This window comes from Micromys minutus (assembly GCF_963924665.1).
Source record: "Micromys minutus genome assembly, chromosome: 5".
NCBI classification, from domain to species: Eukaryota; Metazoa; Chordata; class Mammalia; order Rodentia; family Muridae; genus Micromys; species Micromys minutus.
Genome location: NC_137974.1, coordinates 57462151 through 57479026, shown reverse-complemented (window position 1 = coordinate 57479026; position 16876 = coordinate 57462151). Strand labels below are relative to the sequence as shown.

The following is a 16876-nucleotide window of genomic DNA, read 5'->3' as shown; positions in this document are numbered from 1 at the left end:
CAGAGAGATAAATAAGCTCATGTGACCATGTGACACAGGTCTGCTGTGTTATCTGTGTCCCCATAAGGATACTCACTTGGCACCTCCCACTGCACTGAGCTCCCCTTACCTTGGACTGCTCTGCCCTGGAGAAATGATAGAAATACAGGTTGAACTCTCTGGCACACTCTGGCTTCAGCTCATACATGCCTCGCCCTGTCAGCCCAGGTTTCCTATTGGGAAGAACATCATTAGCAACGTCACACAGACCAGGAGCCTTAGAAGTTCCAGAAAGACGGGCACTCTCACATCTACAGTTTCAGGTTGTCAGGCTGAAACCGTTCTGTGGGTTGACATGACACTACACATTCAAAGCCCTCACAGGAGCCATCTTATCCAGCACCTCCACTGTGAACTAGTCCGAACTATGCAAATGAATGTGATGGAGACACAGCCCAAAAAGTCCAACAGAACAGGTTTGAAAAGTGCTGCATTCCTAAACCATAGAATACCAGCATACATGGTGTTACCTTTTCTGTTTTAACATGGAGTGCACATGGTGTTAATGTTTCTGTATTAACATGTAGAATATATGGTCCTATCTTTAGAATCTATAAAGATATTGTAGCTACAGTGTAGGGCAAGAAAAGCAGGATGAAAAACTATCCTGAGGCAGGAGATGACTTAGCAGTTGCTCCTTTTCCAGAGGACAGCTTCCAACAACCACATCAGGTGGTTCATGACTGCTAACTCTAGCTCCAAGGACTTGTACACACACACACACACACACACACACACACACACAGACACACACACACACACACACACACACAGACACACACACAGACACACACACCCTGATCTTAAACACCAACGAGAAGACTAATCCAGAATTAAAACTTGAAAAGTCCTACCCCTCAAAGCAAGAGCTTCACCCTTAGTTGTATCAAAAGAAACACATTACAAAGTGATTGCGGAAGCTGGAAAGACAGCCCAGAGGGAAAAGACACTTGCTGCCCAGCTTGGTGACCTGAGCTCCCTCCCTGGAACACTCTGTAGAAGAGAACAGACTTTTCCACTGACTTGTGCTTTGACTTCTACACACATGCCACAGTGAGCACAGGTGCACAGAAGGTACACACATGTCTAAAATTAAAGTCCACAGAGCATGTCATGAACTCACTTGAAATGTGCTACAGCCTCGATGACACTCTCCATGCCAGTCTCCTTGTTCTCCTGAAGAACAGAAAGCAGTGTGCTCAGGGTTCAAACAGCAACTGCAGTTATCTTGTCCCTGACCCTCACGGTGACCCAGGACCAGAACACTGCTATCCACTGTTGTTAAAGACTGGAGATTCCACAGCAAGTTGAAGGCCAGGACTGAACACAAAGAGCAAGGGTCTCTCTAACTGAGACCCCTGGTCCGGGAAGCATTCCCAAAACTACCAGAGAAAGCTGAGGCACTTTCCCAGCTGACACATTAGTGTCCAAAAGGTGTCAGAATGATGTGACTAAACCCGGCCAACCAAATTAATCAAGACCTAGAACTGTACATCCCTGGGCAAAACATGTTGAAGAGAGGCTAAAGAAACAGTTCAGCGGTTAAGAACAACTGCTGCTCTTCCAGAAGACCCGAGTTCAATTCCCAGCACCCACATCAGGTAGCTCACACGCATCTATAACTCCAGCTCCAGGGGATCCGATAACTGTTGTCTTCTGAGCTCTTTGGGTACCTGTACTCATAGGTGGACACACCCACACATGGATACACATACACATATTTTAAAACACCAAGTAAAGCAACAAGCAAATGCACTGAAGAGCCTTGATGAAAATAGAGGCCCTTCTCAGCTGCAGAGCTCAAATTCTGAAAAGCTCCAGAGCTGAAAATTAGGTTGCTGAGAGCCTAATGGCCTTGGGAGGAAAAACAGTTAAAATTCAACCTATGAATGTCCTTATACCAGTGACTTTAGTCACCTCAATGCTAAACAAGAAAATTCTTCCATGGGCTGGTAGTGGTGCACATCTTTAATCCCGGCCCAGGGAGGCAGAGAGGCAGGCGGATCTCTAAGTTTGAGGCCAGCCTGGTCTACAGTGAGTGTTTCAGGACAGTCAGGGCTACACAGAGAAATCCTCTTGAAAAATGAAAACCAAACCAACCAACCAAACAAAAGACTCTTCTGCACCTGCACAGAAAAAAGTCCTAAGAACTTGTTATCTACTCAAGTGAGTAGACACTTCCTCCCTCAATCGAATTTGTTATGTGCACTCCTGGGGAGTTCAGACGGACCCTAACATGCCCCTCTCTGTGGATAAAACCACTTAGCTCCAAGTACCATGTTCTTCAGAGTTCTCTCTAGTCCTGCTCTGCTTCCGAGTCAGTGTTCCCAATAGTCTCCTTTCCAGATAATTCACTGTTTGGAATACCCACATCTGTGACCTTAGCTTGTACCCATGGGGAGAGTGCACAGGGTTATCCTGCACACACTGGTGGGTAGGGGAAGCTCACTAGTTTTCTTTTAAAGACTATAGACACTTACATCTTCAGGCAGAGACTTTACCAGCTCGCTGTGAGCCATAGGCTTGATGCTCAGCTGATGGATAATCTCCCGCTTGATTTCATCTGTGGTGCTCACCTGTCCAACCCCAGGGCTGAATCTTTCTCCTGTCCAAAATGAAAGGCAGATGCACACAGTTTACAGACCCATGGTACTTATGTGTACAGACTTCCAGTTCCCACAACAGACTCCACCCTCTGAGTCACTGTGCAGTGGGAAAATAAAGGCTGGTCTGGTATCCTGAGTCTGATGCTGACTTGAGGTTTTGTGGCTGCTTTGGAGGATCAGAGGTCACACCCCACTGGAGGTCACACCCCACTGGAGGTCACACCCCACTGGAGGTCACACCCCACTGGAGGTCACACCCCACTGGAGGTCACACCCCACTGGAGGTCACACCCCACTGGAGGTCACACCCCACTGGAGGTCACACCCCACTGGAGGTCACACCCCACTGGAGGTCACACCCCACTGGAGGTCACACCCCATCCTCCTCTGTGCTTCTGTTTAGGACAGAGAGGGTCTCACCTTGAGACCCTCTTTGTTAGGGTTCCCCCTGCCAGCGGGATTGGCTACTTTACAGCCACAGAAGATCTGAACAGAGGGGTAAATGACAGAGCAGAAGGGATAAAGAACTAGGAAAGCAGGGCCAGCGGACACGAGACGTAGGTAATAGACATCTGTGAGCCACTGGTCTCCATTAATCTGCAGTTGCCATCTTTGGAGTCAAGAAGACATTTATGTCAAGAACCAAGAGAGAAGCAACAGAGCGAAGATTTAAGTCCTAGCAAGTTCCTGCTCACTATCCTGTTTCCTGTGCCAGTCTCCCTCCACCCTTCCCCAATACAGCCTTTCAGTCCACTCTGCTTCAGCCATTGCACCCTTTCCTCTTTTTAGGGAGAGGGAAAGGGTGCGTGCCCCCTGGACTAACCGAGGAAGCGCAGACCCTTGCCAGTCTCACACGCTGACAGGCAAGGTAGTGTGAACTCACCGACAAGCATGATGATGAGGTAGAGCATCTCTTCTATCAGAGTGTTGTTCTGCTGAACGACGTCCTGCGGGAGGAGCGTCAATCAGAGGTGAGGACTCACGCACTGCTATCCCTCATGCAAACAGGACACACGGGCTTTGTGACGCAGGCTCTTACCTTGTGGGTAACCTCAGAACTGAATCTCTTCCCGTAGTCAGGTGTGCTGAAGATCTGATAGAGTTCAAAGCGGCTGAGCATGATCATCAGGAAGTGGTTTGGATCCATCATGGAGACACCTGTCTTTTTGTTTGTTTGAGGCAAAGGAGAAGAGGAAGGTCAGAAGGGACACCCATTGTTAGTGAAAGATGTTTAAGGCTGCACAAGAAAACAGCTTATTTGGCCACCAATTTGAAGGAAAAATGGACACCCACTTAGCCATACCCTATACTGTGTGGCTGCCAAAAGGGGACAGGAATCTAAGCTGGTCAAACAGTCCACAAACAACTCTCAAAAAACTAAACCCCAGGAGAACCGCATGGGTTATTCCAGCTCCTTTTCTGTGTGTCAGTCCACAGAAGGACACGTCTATGAATTTCATCAGTTTCCTATCAGAGTTCACTGCCTACTAGGAACCGACAGGAGTATCAGCTAAATATTAGTATTAGTATGTAAATGCATACACTATTACTGAGATTCTTTTGTGGTAAGCACTCCATTACAGAAAATGACAGCTTCTACATTCTTAGAAGTTTTAATTTTCTTTTTAAAAAGTTCTAAATCAAACTGGATCCTAAGAGCTGGGAATGAAGCAGAGTCCGGAGAGAGCAGCCAGTGCTGGACCACATCCATAACACCAACCATTTGGGGACTGCTGCTTTTATTAAGTCTTTTTGAGACGTCTCATTATGTAATCAGACTGGCTTCGAACTCAGAGATCTTCCTGTCTGCCTCCAGAATAATGAGATTAAAGGTGTGCTATTAAGTCAGGCTCTTTTAGTTTATAGAATTTTATGGTTATGCACATGTGTGTCTGCTATGTGAGTGCTGATTCCACAGACTGGAAAGGAGCTGAAGTCCCAGGCAGGCTATGCCCAGGCAGGCTATGCCCAGGCAGGCTATGCCCAGGCAGGCTATGGGCTGCTGATGGGGGGGACCAGGCAGAGAATGCTGGTTCCTTTGAAGAACAGCAATGCTCTTAAGCACTGTGCTGTCTAGCCACGTTTTCTGATTTTAGCAGCTCTATCTGGCATGCTGATTCTTACACTGCTCTGGAGATTGGATGGAAACATTCTGCAGGCTGTTGGCCTTAAGTGGGGAGTGTTAGTGGACAGGGCAGGCAGGATTCAGAGATATGCAAATCAAATGAGTGTTAAGTGACTGACTCAGTGGAACAAGACCAAGACTCCCCATGGCCCCGAAGTCAGGGCTTTTAACTCATTACCTGAAGCATCACTATGTCTTTGTCGAACATCTCACGCCTGCATTTCACATTATGGTAGTAATAGATCTACAAACAATAATTAGTTATATTAGGTCAATCAGCTCTCATGAGTATGGCTTCCTGATCATTTCCCCACTTCAAGAAAAAACATACGGGTTTGTGTAAGTACAAGCATGCACTTTCTTGTGTTTGGAGTGTTGTGGGCTTTTAGTTAACACTATCTTAGTATAAATAAACCAATAAACTAGAGCTATCCATTGATGGCCCCTACAGATTCCAGCCAGTCTTCTGGGTCTCCCAACAAAAACAAAGGACTGTTTCAGAAAGTTTAGGGCTCCCAAAATTGTGGATGATGGGAGTAGAGATGGTTGAGAAGGTGGAGTCCTCGCTGCGACATCTGATGACCTAGGGTTGATCCCTGAAAGTCATGTATAAGTCAGAAGCTGGAACAATTGCACAAAGTTATGCAGTGACTTCCACATATGCTCTGCCCTCCCACCCAGCCTCCTGTCTCCCTTTGTCTCTCTGTCTCTGTCTGTCTGTCTGTCTCTCTCTCTCTCACATACACACACTGAATCTTATAGTTGATAAAAAAATTTTAACCTTAATATACTTTTTTCTTTTTTTGAGACAGGGTCTTGCTATGTAGCCCTGGCTAATCTGGAACTTGAACTTTGAACTTACTGTATAGATAGATCAAGCTAGCCTCAAATTTCTATCTGTCTGTGCCAAGTATGTGTGTTGGGTACCCTTATAGGCCAAAATAGAGGGTGTCAGACCCCTTGGGGCTGGAGTTACAGGAGGTGGTAAATCATCTGAGATGGGTGCTGGGAAATGAACCTGGGCCCTCTGTAAGAACAGCAAGCACTCTTAACTGCTGAGCCATCTCTCTCGATCCAAGAGTCAAAATTTTCAACGGCTAAGTCTATTTAAAACTGTAAAAGGTTTCTCATAAAAGCTAATGAATGGAATCAAAACACCATAGACTTAAAAAACAAAACTTACCTGGTTTACTAGAGAGAAGCCATTTCTCCTCCACATCCCAGCATGCACTTGGGCACATAAGACAAGACATCTGAGAGGATGCTCTATCAACATGGGTGGGCTCAGTTCACTCTGTGTCAAAAATAAACCACTTGTTAAAATTTGCAAAAGGAAAGATGGTTGAAAGGAAAGCTTGAAGAATAATATGTCAAATCTGCTTAAGATGTATTTGTGTGACAGTTAACTTTGTGTTAACTGGCTAGGTTCTGGTCAGCTTCATCTATTTGAGGCTGAGAGGCATTCTTTATAAAGAGAAATACTTTAGTACAGTTTGAAAATGGCAATTTATCCATTTATCCTCTATAAAGACAGTAGGTAGGCTTTACTAACTCAGATGGAGCTGGCTGTAGAAAAGGGAAGTTTCTCACGTGTGTGTGCTGTGGTGCGTGCCTGGAGGTCAGAGGAAAACCTGGCCTATCAGCTCCTGCCTTCTGCCTCGTTTCCGGCAGCTCAGCTCACAGGTGCTGTGCTATGAATGTCCCTTGCCCGACATCTTTCCAAACTCATAAATGCTTGAGGCAAGACCCTAGAGTAACTCCTCAGCTCTACCCCCACCCACATGTGCACACAAAAACTGGAAACACCCCCATAGGCTCTGTTTCTCTGGAGAATCCAAACGAATACAAGTTTGTTTCAGTTTGGTTTCAAGTACCACACACATAATGACTAGATGTTCTGTTCAAAGTCAAAGCCACTTACTAGAGGTAGGAGCTCTGGAAATTTATACGCCACTTCACTTTTGCTTAATAATACATGCAAACCTGCATGGGAGAACAAACAAAGACGGTTTTCTATAGGTAAAACTAGTGTGCAATTGACTCAACTCAGCCTTATAAAATAGCTTTGGGCATGTATTGGATTACAAATGAAGTTATAACATGGCCGGTATTATAAACAAAGCTTTTCAACAAATCTCTATCAGAGGGAGTCAGAACTCACCTTCATCAATACTGTGGACATTTTAGAAGTAAATGCTGGATGTACAGACACAGATAGGCAACCAAAGCAATTTATACCCATTAGCCAGTGTGGTGTTATCTCCCAAGCCACAGGCTTCATTATTGCTAGAAGTTGAAATCCTTCTGGCAACTGAGCAGAGAAACTGGTCCTGGTCTCATTATCTACGCTGACCCCAACCTCAGAATGAAGTTTCCTAGAATTCCCAGTTTACTTCCTGTCCATGAGAGGAGCATAGTTAGCTCAATCTCAGGGCACTCCTAAGGCTACTGTTTGGGTCAGTCCTCTGACAGAGAGTGCTTGTCAGGATCCATCAGCCGCTGTTCTGGCCTGAGAAGTTTCCTTCTCTGCGCTGTTTCTACTGAAGCACTAGCAGCACCCTCTCCACCTTGTCTGTGAACTGTTTTGTTTGTTTGTTTTTGAGACAAGCTACATAGCCCTGGCTGGTCTTGAACTTGTGGTCAGTCCCGCCACTGCCTCCCAAGTGCTGGGGTCACAGGCATGTGCCACCACGGCCCTATATATGCTTTGTGTATTTATTTTGTTCTCTATTCTGATTTCAAACATCCAGGGCAGGGCTCATCGACTATTGGGGTTGAAGGTGCCCAGACAAGCACAGACTTTCGGGAGGTGAAGACGTAGGCAAAAAGGGGCGTCCTTTTCCCTGGGCATGATTATTAGCCCTTGCTTCTATCCAGATGATTAGGTGTTGGCAGGATGGCCTGGCATGTCACTGAGATGCAGCAGCCCACATTTTTGGCCTCTAGTACTTTAGTCAGGTCACCAGTGACCAATGGATTTAGTGGCTGAAAGCAGGAGGGGGAGGAGAGAGCTTTGTCCTATGATCAGCATGTTACCTCTTCTTTCTTCTGTCCTTTATCCATTCCCTCTCTTCCTCTCATTATTTAGGGGCAGGGTCTCTGTAGTGCTGGCCTTGAATTCATTATAGGCCAGGCTAGCCTGGAACTCAGGGTAAGCTTCTCCTGAGTCCTGAGCTCACAGGTGTTAGGCAGCACCCACAGCTGTGCTATTTCACTATTAGATGTTTACAAACAAACGCTCACAAGTCTCAGTGGAAGAAACCTTGGACCACACCCTGATGAACACACCGGGATAAGGTGGAGGTCCACCAGCCACAGAATATGAAGATGCTCAAAACAGACCTTTCAGAATAGAAGGAATCATTATTACTTGATCCCATGACATGGAAGCAGTAAAAAACTTGATCCATAATTTAATAATTTGGATAAAATGGGCCAATTCCTTGTAAGATATCAACTGTCAATACTCACAGGAGGAATAGATAACCTCAACAAGGATATGGTCTATCAAAGGAGCTGAATCAGGAATTAATAACCTCTTCAATATACAGTTAAGGAAGCCATGGTATGGAGTCTCTAGTTTCCCCTTTAGAAATAACCAAACCAAACCAAAAAACCAAACAAACCAAAATACCAAAGTGCACCTTTATATCACATTTAAAAAGTTACCGAGCCACAATCATTAATTACAGGCTCTGTGATGGCAAATAGGGCGTCGATATTTTCTAAGAGTGAACTAAGGGAACGCAGTGTGAGCAGGATAGCAATTACCTAGAATTAAGAGATCTCAAAGCAGTGCTTCGAGGGCCCATCTGGGAAGTTAGGTGCACACTCACAGCCTCTGGTTCACAGAATCAGGTTTACACAGTACAGTGATTTCTAAGTGACTTGTAAATCAGCCCAAGATCAGTAAGACATTCACTTGAAACCTGCTTATTGGTCAATGAATAAAGAGCTTAGAGAGAAAAGCTATGGTGGCTTTGATTATTAGCAGTGGCTACAGGTGAGCGGTCAGTGTGACTGTGACAGACTGAGCTCAGTTACTAGGATGTGATGTGCAGTGAGGTCAGAATGAGCCCTGCAGTAACATGTTATGGATCCTGTGCCCAATCGCCTCAAAATGTCAGCCTGGCTCCTTTCTCATTCCGACACTAAGATTTTCTATACCTCAGTCCTCCCACCTATGGATCAAGTGTAGCAATCTTTACTTCATAGCAGAGTGATCAGATGGGTGAGCACATGTAGAGCTTCCAGGATAATGCCCAGCACACAGTAGGTATGCATAAAAACAATAGTCACTTAGGAGAACTTCAAGGTTCTTTTTTTAGGGGAGATGCTTTACCTGCAAGCAAGCGAGAAATTGGGAGGTGAATGCTAACTTTTTCTTGGGACACACAGTATCTGATAGTTTCCACCGAGTGTCCACGAATACTGAGTGTGATTGGCTGTTCACCATCAGTAAATCCTCCATGACACTGCGTCAGCACAGCCAGGCATTTCTTGTAAGCTTCAATTAACACTTTTTCCTAAAAAAGAGGTTTGTAGCATAAGTTACAAAAGACTGGATTGCAACATTTATTTAGTACCTCAAGTGATAATTTGGGCCAGCCCAAACTCAGTTTTCCCTCTCAGAATGCCACTGTCCTCTCCCCAGCAGATGACATCACTTAACAATAAAGCTGTGGAAATCTACAGGTTACCAGTAACACTTTCCTCCAGCTCTTGTCCCAGGCGTCAATCCCTCCAGACAGAAGTTCTTAAAACACAAATCAGACCCGGCACTGCTAGGTACATACTAACGGCCGCTCACCTCATAGACTGTGACTCAGATGACCTCCACAGTCCAGACATCAGGCAGCCCTGCCCACCCCTTCCTCCAACTCCAGGCTCCTTGAAGAGCCTTCTCAAAGCTCCCAGATAACCACAGGCCTCTCATCACATAGCTGTCTCTGGTCTCTGAATGATGTAGCTGGTCTCTGAATCAGAAACCCTTTTGTCCCTGTCTGGGAGGTTTTCATACACTGTTCAAATCTTGTGGATGCTTTTATGACCTCTGACCTCTTTTTGATGAAAGAAGGCCAAAATTATTTTAAGTCACAGGAATAGATGTAGCAAAACCAAAAAGTTATTTTTGGATAAACATATCCATTATTTTTGTAGGTTTAGTGTCTGGAGATGATTATGGAGAAAATAAACATAATTTGATAAGGGCATACATCATTTCCTCCTTATTTTTTAATTACACTCCAGAATTTGAGCTTTTGAACCTGTGTTGAGTATGCAATAAGCTAAGCTTACAAGCACTTCCTCAAATCTCTCACTTCTCCCCAAACTTCGGCCTGCCCACTCCATTTTCTTCGGAGTCCCCACAAGAAGGAACTCACATCCAAAGCACACCAATCCTGCACCATGGAAATGACGTGTGTCAGTTTCATCTGCAGTGTGAAGGCTGCTTCCCACTCGGGCTCCATTTCAATGTGCTGTCCGACCTGACGTGTGATCGGGTCCATTCCCTTACAAAGCAGAGAGCGTTTGTGAGAATAAGAACTAGTTTTTTCTTCACCCAGAAAACTTAGCTCAATAAAAAAGATCAAAAAAGAAAAAAAGAAACCACTGGAGCGATGTGTAAGAAATATAAATTGAATACAGTGACTCTCCAAATGATAAAATTTTAAACAGAAAGCGTCAGGAGAATGTATGTATGCATGTATGTCTGTATACATGGATGTATGTTTGTTTGAAACATGGTCTCTTTAAGCAAACATGGCTGGCCTGGAGCACAGGGCCCCACTGCCTCAGCTTCCTCTGGGCTGGCATTACAGAGATGTGTCCCCACCTTCCACAGGCTTTGTGTGCCGGTGGTGACTGAACCCAGGGCCACAGATAACCAGGCACACGCTTCAGCAGAGTTCCATCCTCAGCCCCTTGACAGGCTTGTAAACTGTCACTCAACATGAAGTATACAGTTATGTTAGAAGACAGGTTTTATACTAAGATGTAGCCCACATTGTTGAGATTGTGAGAATGAAACCAAGACAAACAAACAACACCGTTTAATACAAATGAGTATAATTTAAGAAAGGAACTAGCTAAACTATCTTGGCATTTAGGAATCCTTTTACTAGCAGACAATACAGAACACTCCCAAATTTGCAAAAGGGAAACGCCAATCTTGATCATTTCTTAGAAATAGGACGACAGGAGCCAGCACAGTTCTTTCTAAGTGTTTATAGAGATACCTGGCTTCTACGTTAGAACTGCTTACACACTGATTGGTTTCTACTCCTCCTATGATTTGCATACAGCTATGCTTCATAAAGAAACTAGTCAGGAAAAGCGTTTTAGATTGTACTATGTACATATCCCATCAAGAGAAAATGGAAATATAGAAACATTAATAATAAAATAAGGGCTATCGAGATGGCTCAGCGGGGAACAGAGCCTGATGCCACTCTGAGACCCTCATGGTACAAGGAAAGAGCTGATTCTGTTTGATACAAGCATCAGAAAACAAGTACAGTTTCTCAAATAATAAATGTAAGAACATTTCCAAGTATGTACACCAACAAAACAGCCACACGAAAGGACTAGAAACCCCTCAGCAGTACTAATGAGAACCCAAATGTGTTTTTTATATTAAAAGCTTTTTCCTTCCTGTATTTTGCTTGCACTAATTACATTCACACAGTGCCCAAGGTGATTAGAAGAGGGCACCGGGTCCCTGGAACTGGAGTTACAGTTGGTTCAGAGCTGTCACATGGATGGATGGATGGTAGGAACCTGGAGCAGCCAATGCTTTTACCTGTTAAGCCATCTCTCTAGTCCTAACCAAAACATCTTACAAAAACCCCCTTATTTACTATTATTGTGTTTTGTGCAAGGAGACCTGGGGCAGAACTCAGACCATCTGACTTTACTGTACATTTTATGTACAGAGCAGCCTCCCTGTTCCACTGAGACATTGTCTGGGTTCTCAGGAGCTTGAGTTATACAGGAATGTCTTGACCCAACTGATTTTTTGGAAATGTGCCCAAAATGGTGTGTGGGGAAGCAAACAGAAATGTGTTTAGTTTCTACATACCTGCATGCACTTCAGTAACTCCAAGAAGGCATCGAACCCTTGTAAGAACTTCTGCCTCAGCTCATCGGACCACTCCGTTGGTTTGCTAATCAACACATACCTACACAGACAGACGGCAGTGGCTGTGAACACAAAACATGGGCTGCCGTTTTACAAGCTGTAATGGGTCTGGAAACGATGGAATACTCACTTGAGATCTAAGATAAGGCTCTGAACTCTCCTGAACTTGAAGGCTTGGAGGGCAGTGTATCGTTCAAACTGGAATCTGCCCTGGGCATCTCTGTGTTTCAAATGGTCCATGAAGGCCTTAATGATAACAGTCATCAGGTTCTCTTCTGTGATGAGCATTCGAGCCTAAAACAGGGTTTACCAGAGTCTGGTCATCACCTTCCGGAGCAGGCATCATTAGTTTAGCACTTGGACTTTAGATCTTCAACACAGATATCCTAGATAATAAGTGCACTACCAGGTCATCTAAAGACTCATCTATGTTTTATGTGAATAAGCACTTGTCTGCAATGCACATCATGTGCAGCACAGTGTGCAGTGTCCACTAAGGCCAGAAGGGGGCATGACGATGTAACTGCCTAACAGAGACAATTACACACACTGTACAGTGAGTATGGGTACCTGCTGCAGGCTACACAGGTTTATGTCACTGATTTTCAAAAGTTCACCAGCTAACACCTCTGCTTTTCCGTCTATGTGCCCAGAGCTCTAGGAAGTGAAAGGTCTCCTAGTCCTGAGCTCTGCCATTCCAACACAAACTGTCGAGTGGTTTTGCACTGTTCTGGAGCTGGTGTTTAATGCCCACCTAGCTACAGTGTGAGTATGTAACAGAAGATGCAGTAAGCAGTGAATATATAAGGGTGGCTGTACACACCCACACGGAATATACTGTTAGCAGTCACTGTCTTCCGGTTCTGACTACTCAGAGAGTACCCTTTGTACACATGTAGCAGTGCCCACAGTTTGGCTCATTCTTTGTGAGCATCTGTGTGGTCAGTATGGGAAGTGTGAAAGGCTCAGTTTCTTGTCACATTTACCAGATTGGACTGCTGTCACCTGTCACCTGCACTGCTTTTGGGTCTACGGTAGCACAGATGTCACAAATATCCACTATGTAAAGTAGCAGCAAGTACCTAGAATAACTTCCTGCAAGTGGGACCACTGAGTGGGGGACAGTCGAAGTCTGACAATATCACCAGCCTCGTGTGAATATTCAGAAGCAGGTCAGAGGACAACTTCCTGTGTCATTTCTCAAGCACTGTCCACTTTTTTTTTTTTTTTTTTTTTTTTGAGGCAAGTTTTCCCATGGGCCCAGAACCTGCTAAGCAGGCTAGGCTGGCAGGCCAGCTCAATCCTGGCTCTTTCATGTGGGTGCTGGGAATCAAACTCAGGTTCCCATGCTTCCAGACCAACCACTTTACCAAATGAGCCATCTCCCCAGCTCTCTAAGTTGCTGGTCTTGGTTAGACTGCCCCGGGATGAAGGTGGACTGACTTGGGGGTGGCTCTGGTGACAAAAGTCCAATAGCTCCACAACACTGGTACTTTTGCTAATATCAAGTACACATCATTTTTAGCCAGGGCTGTGTTAAGCATTAGTAACAAGGCTTCTCACAAAACTAGTCAGTGTTCTTTTGCTTGCAGTCGGGGTGAGGGCAGCCGGTCAATAACTGTATAGGGAGTGACAGAAGCAGAAGAAAGGGGGCAGGACGGAGCTCCCAGAGACAGGGCCACCCAGACAGAAGCTGCACAGTGAAGCCAGCAGCCTTTCCTGGGCTCAGTCCTGAGAGGCTGAAGAGCTAAGCTCCAGCTGTGTAGAGGAGCAGATAAGAGGAAGGGGACCAAGCTGGCAGTGACATACGGCTTTAATCCCAGCATTCAGGAGGCAGAGGCAGGTGGATCTCTTTGAGTTTCAGGCTAACTTGGTCTACAAAGTGAGTTCCAGGGCTACACAGAGAAACCCTGTCTTGAAAAGCTAAGCCCTGCTTGCACATCTCCTTTCTTCCTTCTTTTGGCCTCCCCTCTTTATGGGCTATGGGCTGTGTGTGTGTGTGTGTGTGTGTGTGTGTGTGTGTGTGTGTGTATGTCTGTCTGTCCAGGTATTCGGAGGCCATCTGCCCTATTGCCCTTTACCTCAGTTTTTTAAGAGTGGGTCTCTCACTGTTTCTCATCACCCTTCCTCTCTGCTCCACCCTCATCCCATAGGCCATCACCCCAGCGTCAGTGTTACGTGGGGGAGGGGGTCTACTGCACTTGCCAGGCTAACTCTAATAAGGCATTTTCTTTAAATACCAGGATTCTAAACCTGAGCATCTGGATCATGTCAAGCCCAGGTCGAGACATGTCTGTCTGTCAGGCCAGGGGAGATAGAAGGTGGGACTAATCAATAGAAGGCCCAGAAATAGATTTGACCCAGACAATAGATGGAAGCAGAGGCTGTGACAAATCTAATATCCTATTTACCCATATTTCACAGTAGTTCCCATGGGCTTTACTGAGTAATGTAAAAGAATAAATATGTTAAGAAGAAAACCAAGAACAAATACCTTCATCAAAGACTTGTTTAGAAATTACAGTAATTTTCGAGTCATCACCCTCAATTCCAAGATCTCAGTAGTCGTACATGCTATAGCCTTTCAAGTCCCTCAGGCAGCTCTGTAAATCCGACTAAAGGCATCCTTCAAAACTTCTACATCCCCGTGAGCACCTGGACTGTGCTACTCTTCTCTGACTGCCCTTCAACTTCTTACATTTTAAAGATCAATCAGTTAATTAACTAATTACCCTGTGTGTGCACAGTGTGGGGGAGGTCAGAGGACAAGCTGTTTGAGTCCCTTCTCTTCTCCTTCCTCCTGTGGGTCTCAGCAGTGCACCTGGGTCTACAGCAGCAGGAGTGCCTTTGCTAGCTAATTCCCCTGGCTTTGCTCCACTCACTTCTAATGAAGTTCCTCAGATTCACTTTCTTGTCTTTCTCCAACTTAGAAACAGACAGACTTTTAAAATCACAAATGCAGGGCTGGGGGGGGGGGCTACAGCTCAACAGCAGAGCGAGCTTACTTATCACGTGTGAGGTCCTGAGTTAGATCTTGGTATTGCAGAAACACATGCACACATGCACAATAAATCAAAATACAGATTCAAGTGCCCTCTCATGCTCTTAAGATACACACACAATTCTTTAATTTAGCATATAACAACATTCATTAATGAGCAATCACTGAAAGATACTCATCAGTACAACAGTCCTTAACAAAAATAAATGGAAAAAAACCTGTCTCTCTCTCTTCTAACTAGTATATGTACTTGTTAGGGTAGTGCATACAAACGGTAACCCTGCAGAGCCGTGCTCTGTGCTCTGCCCCCATGCAGGTCCCTCCCACTGCAGACCCTGCACACGTGTGCCTTCCTTCACCACACAGGAACCTTCCTAATCAAAGCTTCTGAACTCTGGGAAAGGCAGGATTTCCCATATCTTCCCTCTCAGTAACCAAATTTACTGTGTACTGGTGTTTGCCTGCATGGGTGTACACTACATTCAAACTCAGTAGTGTCTGTGGAGGCTGGGGCAGCATGAGAGGCTGGGACTGGAGTAACAGGCAGTTCTCAGCTGCCACGTGGTGCTGGGAACAGAACCAGGGCCTCTGGCCCAGAGACTTACTTATTCATCTGAGACACATCTGTTCTGCTCCCTGTTTCACATTAAGAAACCATGCCTAGTAAATGCTAATATTTTTGTTCAACAAAGTCTGATTTTTAGTTACCAAACATGAAAACCTTGATTTATGGAAGCTTCAGGAGTGTGCTGGCTGGTTTTATGTCAACACAAGCTAGAGTCATCTGAGAGGAGGGAATCTCAATTGAGAAAATGCCTCCATAAGACATGGCTGGCAGCAGGCCTATAAGGCATTTTCTTAATTTGTGATTGATGGTAGAGGGCCCAGCCCTTTGTGGGTGGTGCCATCTCTGGGCAGGTGGTTCCGGGTTCCCACTCTGTGTGAGTTCCTGTCCTGACTTCCTTTACTGATGGAGTATAGTGTGAAAGCATGAGCCAAATAAACCCTTTCCTCCCCACACTGCTTTTTAGTCATGGTGTTTCAGCATAGCAGTTACCCTGACTAGGTCAGGGAGTGCCTGGCAGGCCTGAGCAAAAAGACAGACCAAACAGAGTTGCCTTGGCTGCTCTTTCCTTATGAGGGGAAGGGTTGAAGAGAAAATTCTTCAAGATCTAAGGTGGCATTTGGCGCATTATCTGGTTTGAATGTCAAGAATGTATTTGATAAACCAACCAGCTGAATGTTATCGGTCCAAACTACTAGGAAACCCTACGGAAAAGTAAGCAATGAATTGAAAGGGACTATCCTCCACGATCACCGTGATATTCAAAGGTATGTTTTGTAGGTTGGCCCTGACATCTGACTGCCTCCTAAAGAAGTATCCCTATCCAGGGACACACAGGCCTTACCTCTCTTATTCTGAAGCTTAATGGGAACAGAGCGCTCTCTAGTCTGTAGTACTTACAAGTGAAGGAACTGTGAATATCTGAACCGAGAGGTCTGCGACTGAAAACTCTCTGTCGTGGTCATCTGTCACATAGTCTCTCTGCAAACGCTCATAGTTCTAGTAAGAAGGCAAAAAGAGGCAAGGAGTGCTGACTGAGTCACCGAGAGGCAAATGCTACTCACCAGCGTAGGTGCGGTGAAGAACTGGACAGACAGAGCGGTCACCGACACTGCTCGCTCGTGATCATCCTCCATAAAATCTCTCTGCAACTGCCGGTAATTCTAGACAACAAGGGGAGATTCACCTCTAATCCACAGCGACCAAATGCTGAGGATCATACTGAAAAGTCAGTGCTGGAGACGGCAGCGGAGGGCACTGCTAGACAATGGACACTTGAGGACTTGCTGCTTCCTGAACTCCCAAGGCCCTGAGGCCACTGTGCACTGGGTGGGAGTGGGACACGGCACTGTCATGCTGCCTGTCCCCAAACTAGGCTTGTGCTGCTTCAGAACACATA

At 45.4% G+C, this 16876-nt stretch overlaps 1 protein-coding gene across 2 annotated transcripts in view; it reads right to left on the bottom strand.

The window, feature by feature from the left end:
* The window catches only part of UBR2 (ubiquitin protein ligase E3 component n-recognin 2), a 77233-nt gene that overhangs the window by 31335 nt on the left and 29022 nt on the right, over positions 1-16876 (bottom strand). Inside the window, exons 11-23 of one of the 2 annotated variants that reach the window (XM_080916802.1) lie at positions 16542-16640; positions 12042-12205; positions 11852-11951; positions 10155-10283; positions 9113-9296; positions 6692-6753; positions 5954-6064; positions 4949-5014; positions 3685-3807; positions 3529-3592; positions 2520-2644; positions 1163-1215; positions 110-212 (exon numbers count right to left, since the gene is read on the bottom strand). In XM_080916802.1, the coding sequence (XP_080772928.1) occupies positions 110-212; positions 1163-1215; positions 2520-2644; positions 3529-3592; positions 3685-3807; positions 4949-5014; positions 5954-6064; positions 6692-6753; positions 9113-9296; positions 10155-10283; positions 11852-11951; positions 12042-12205; positions 16542-16640 (1383 nt within the window). Of the gene's footprint in view, positions 1-109; positions 213-1162; positions 1216-2519; positions 2645-3528; positions 3593-3684; positions 3808-4948; positions 5015-5953; positions 6065-6691; positions 6754-9112; positions 9297-10154; positions 10284-11851; positions 11952-12041; positions 12206-16377; positions 16477-16541; positions 16641-16876 lie in introns of both variants that reach the window. The other variant, XM_080916801.1, reaches the window with a different exon arrangement.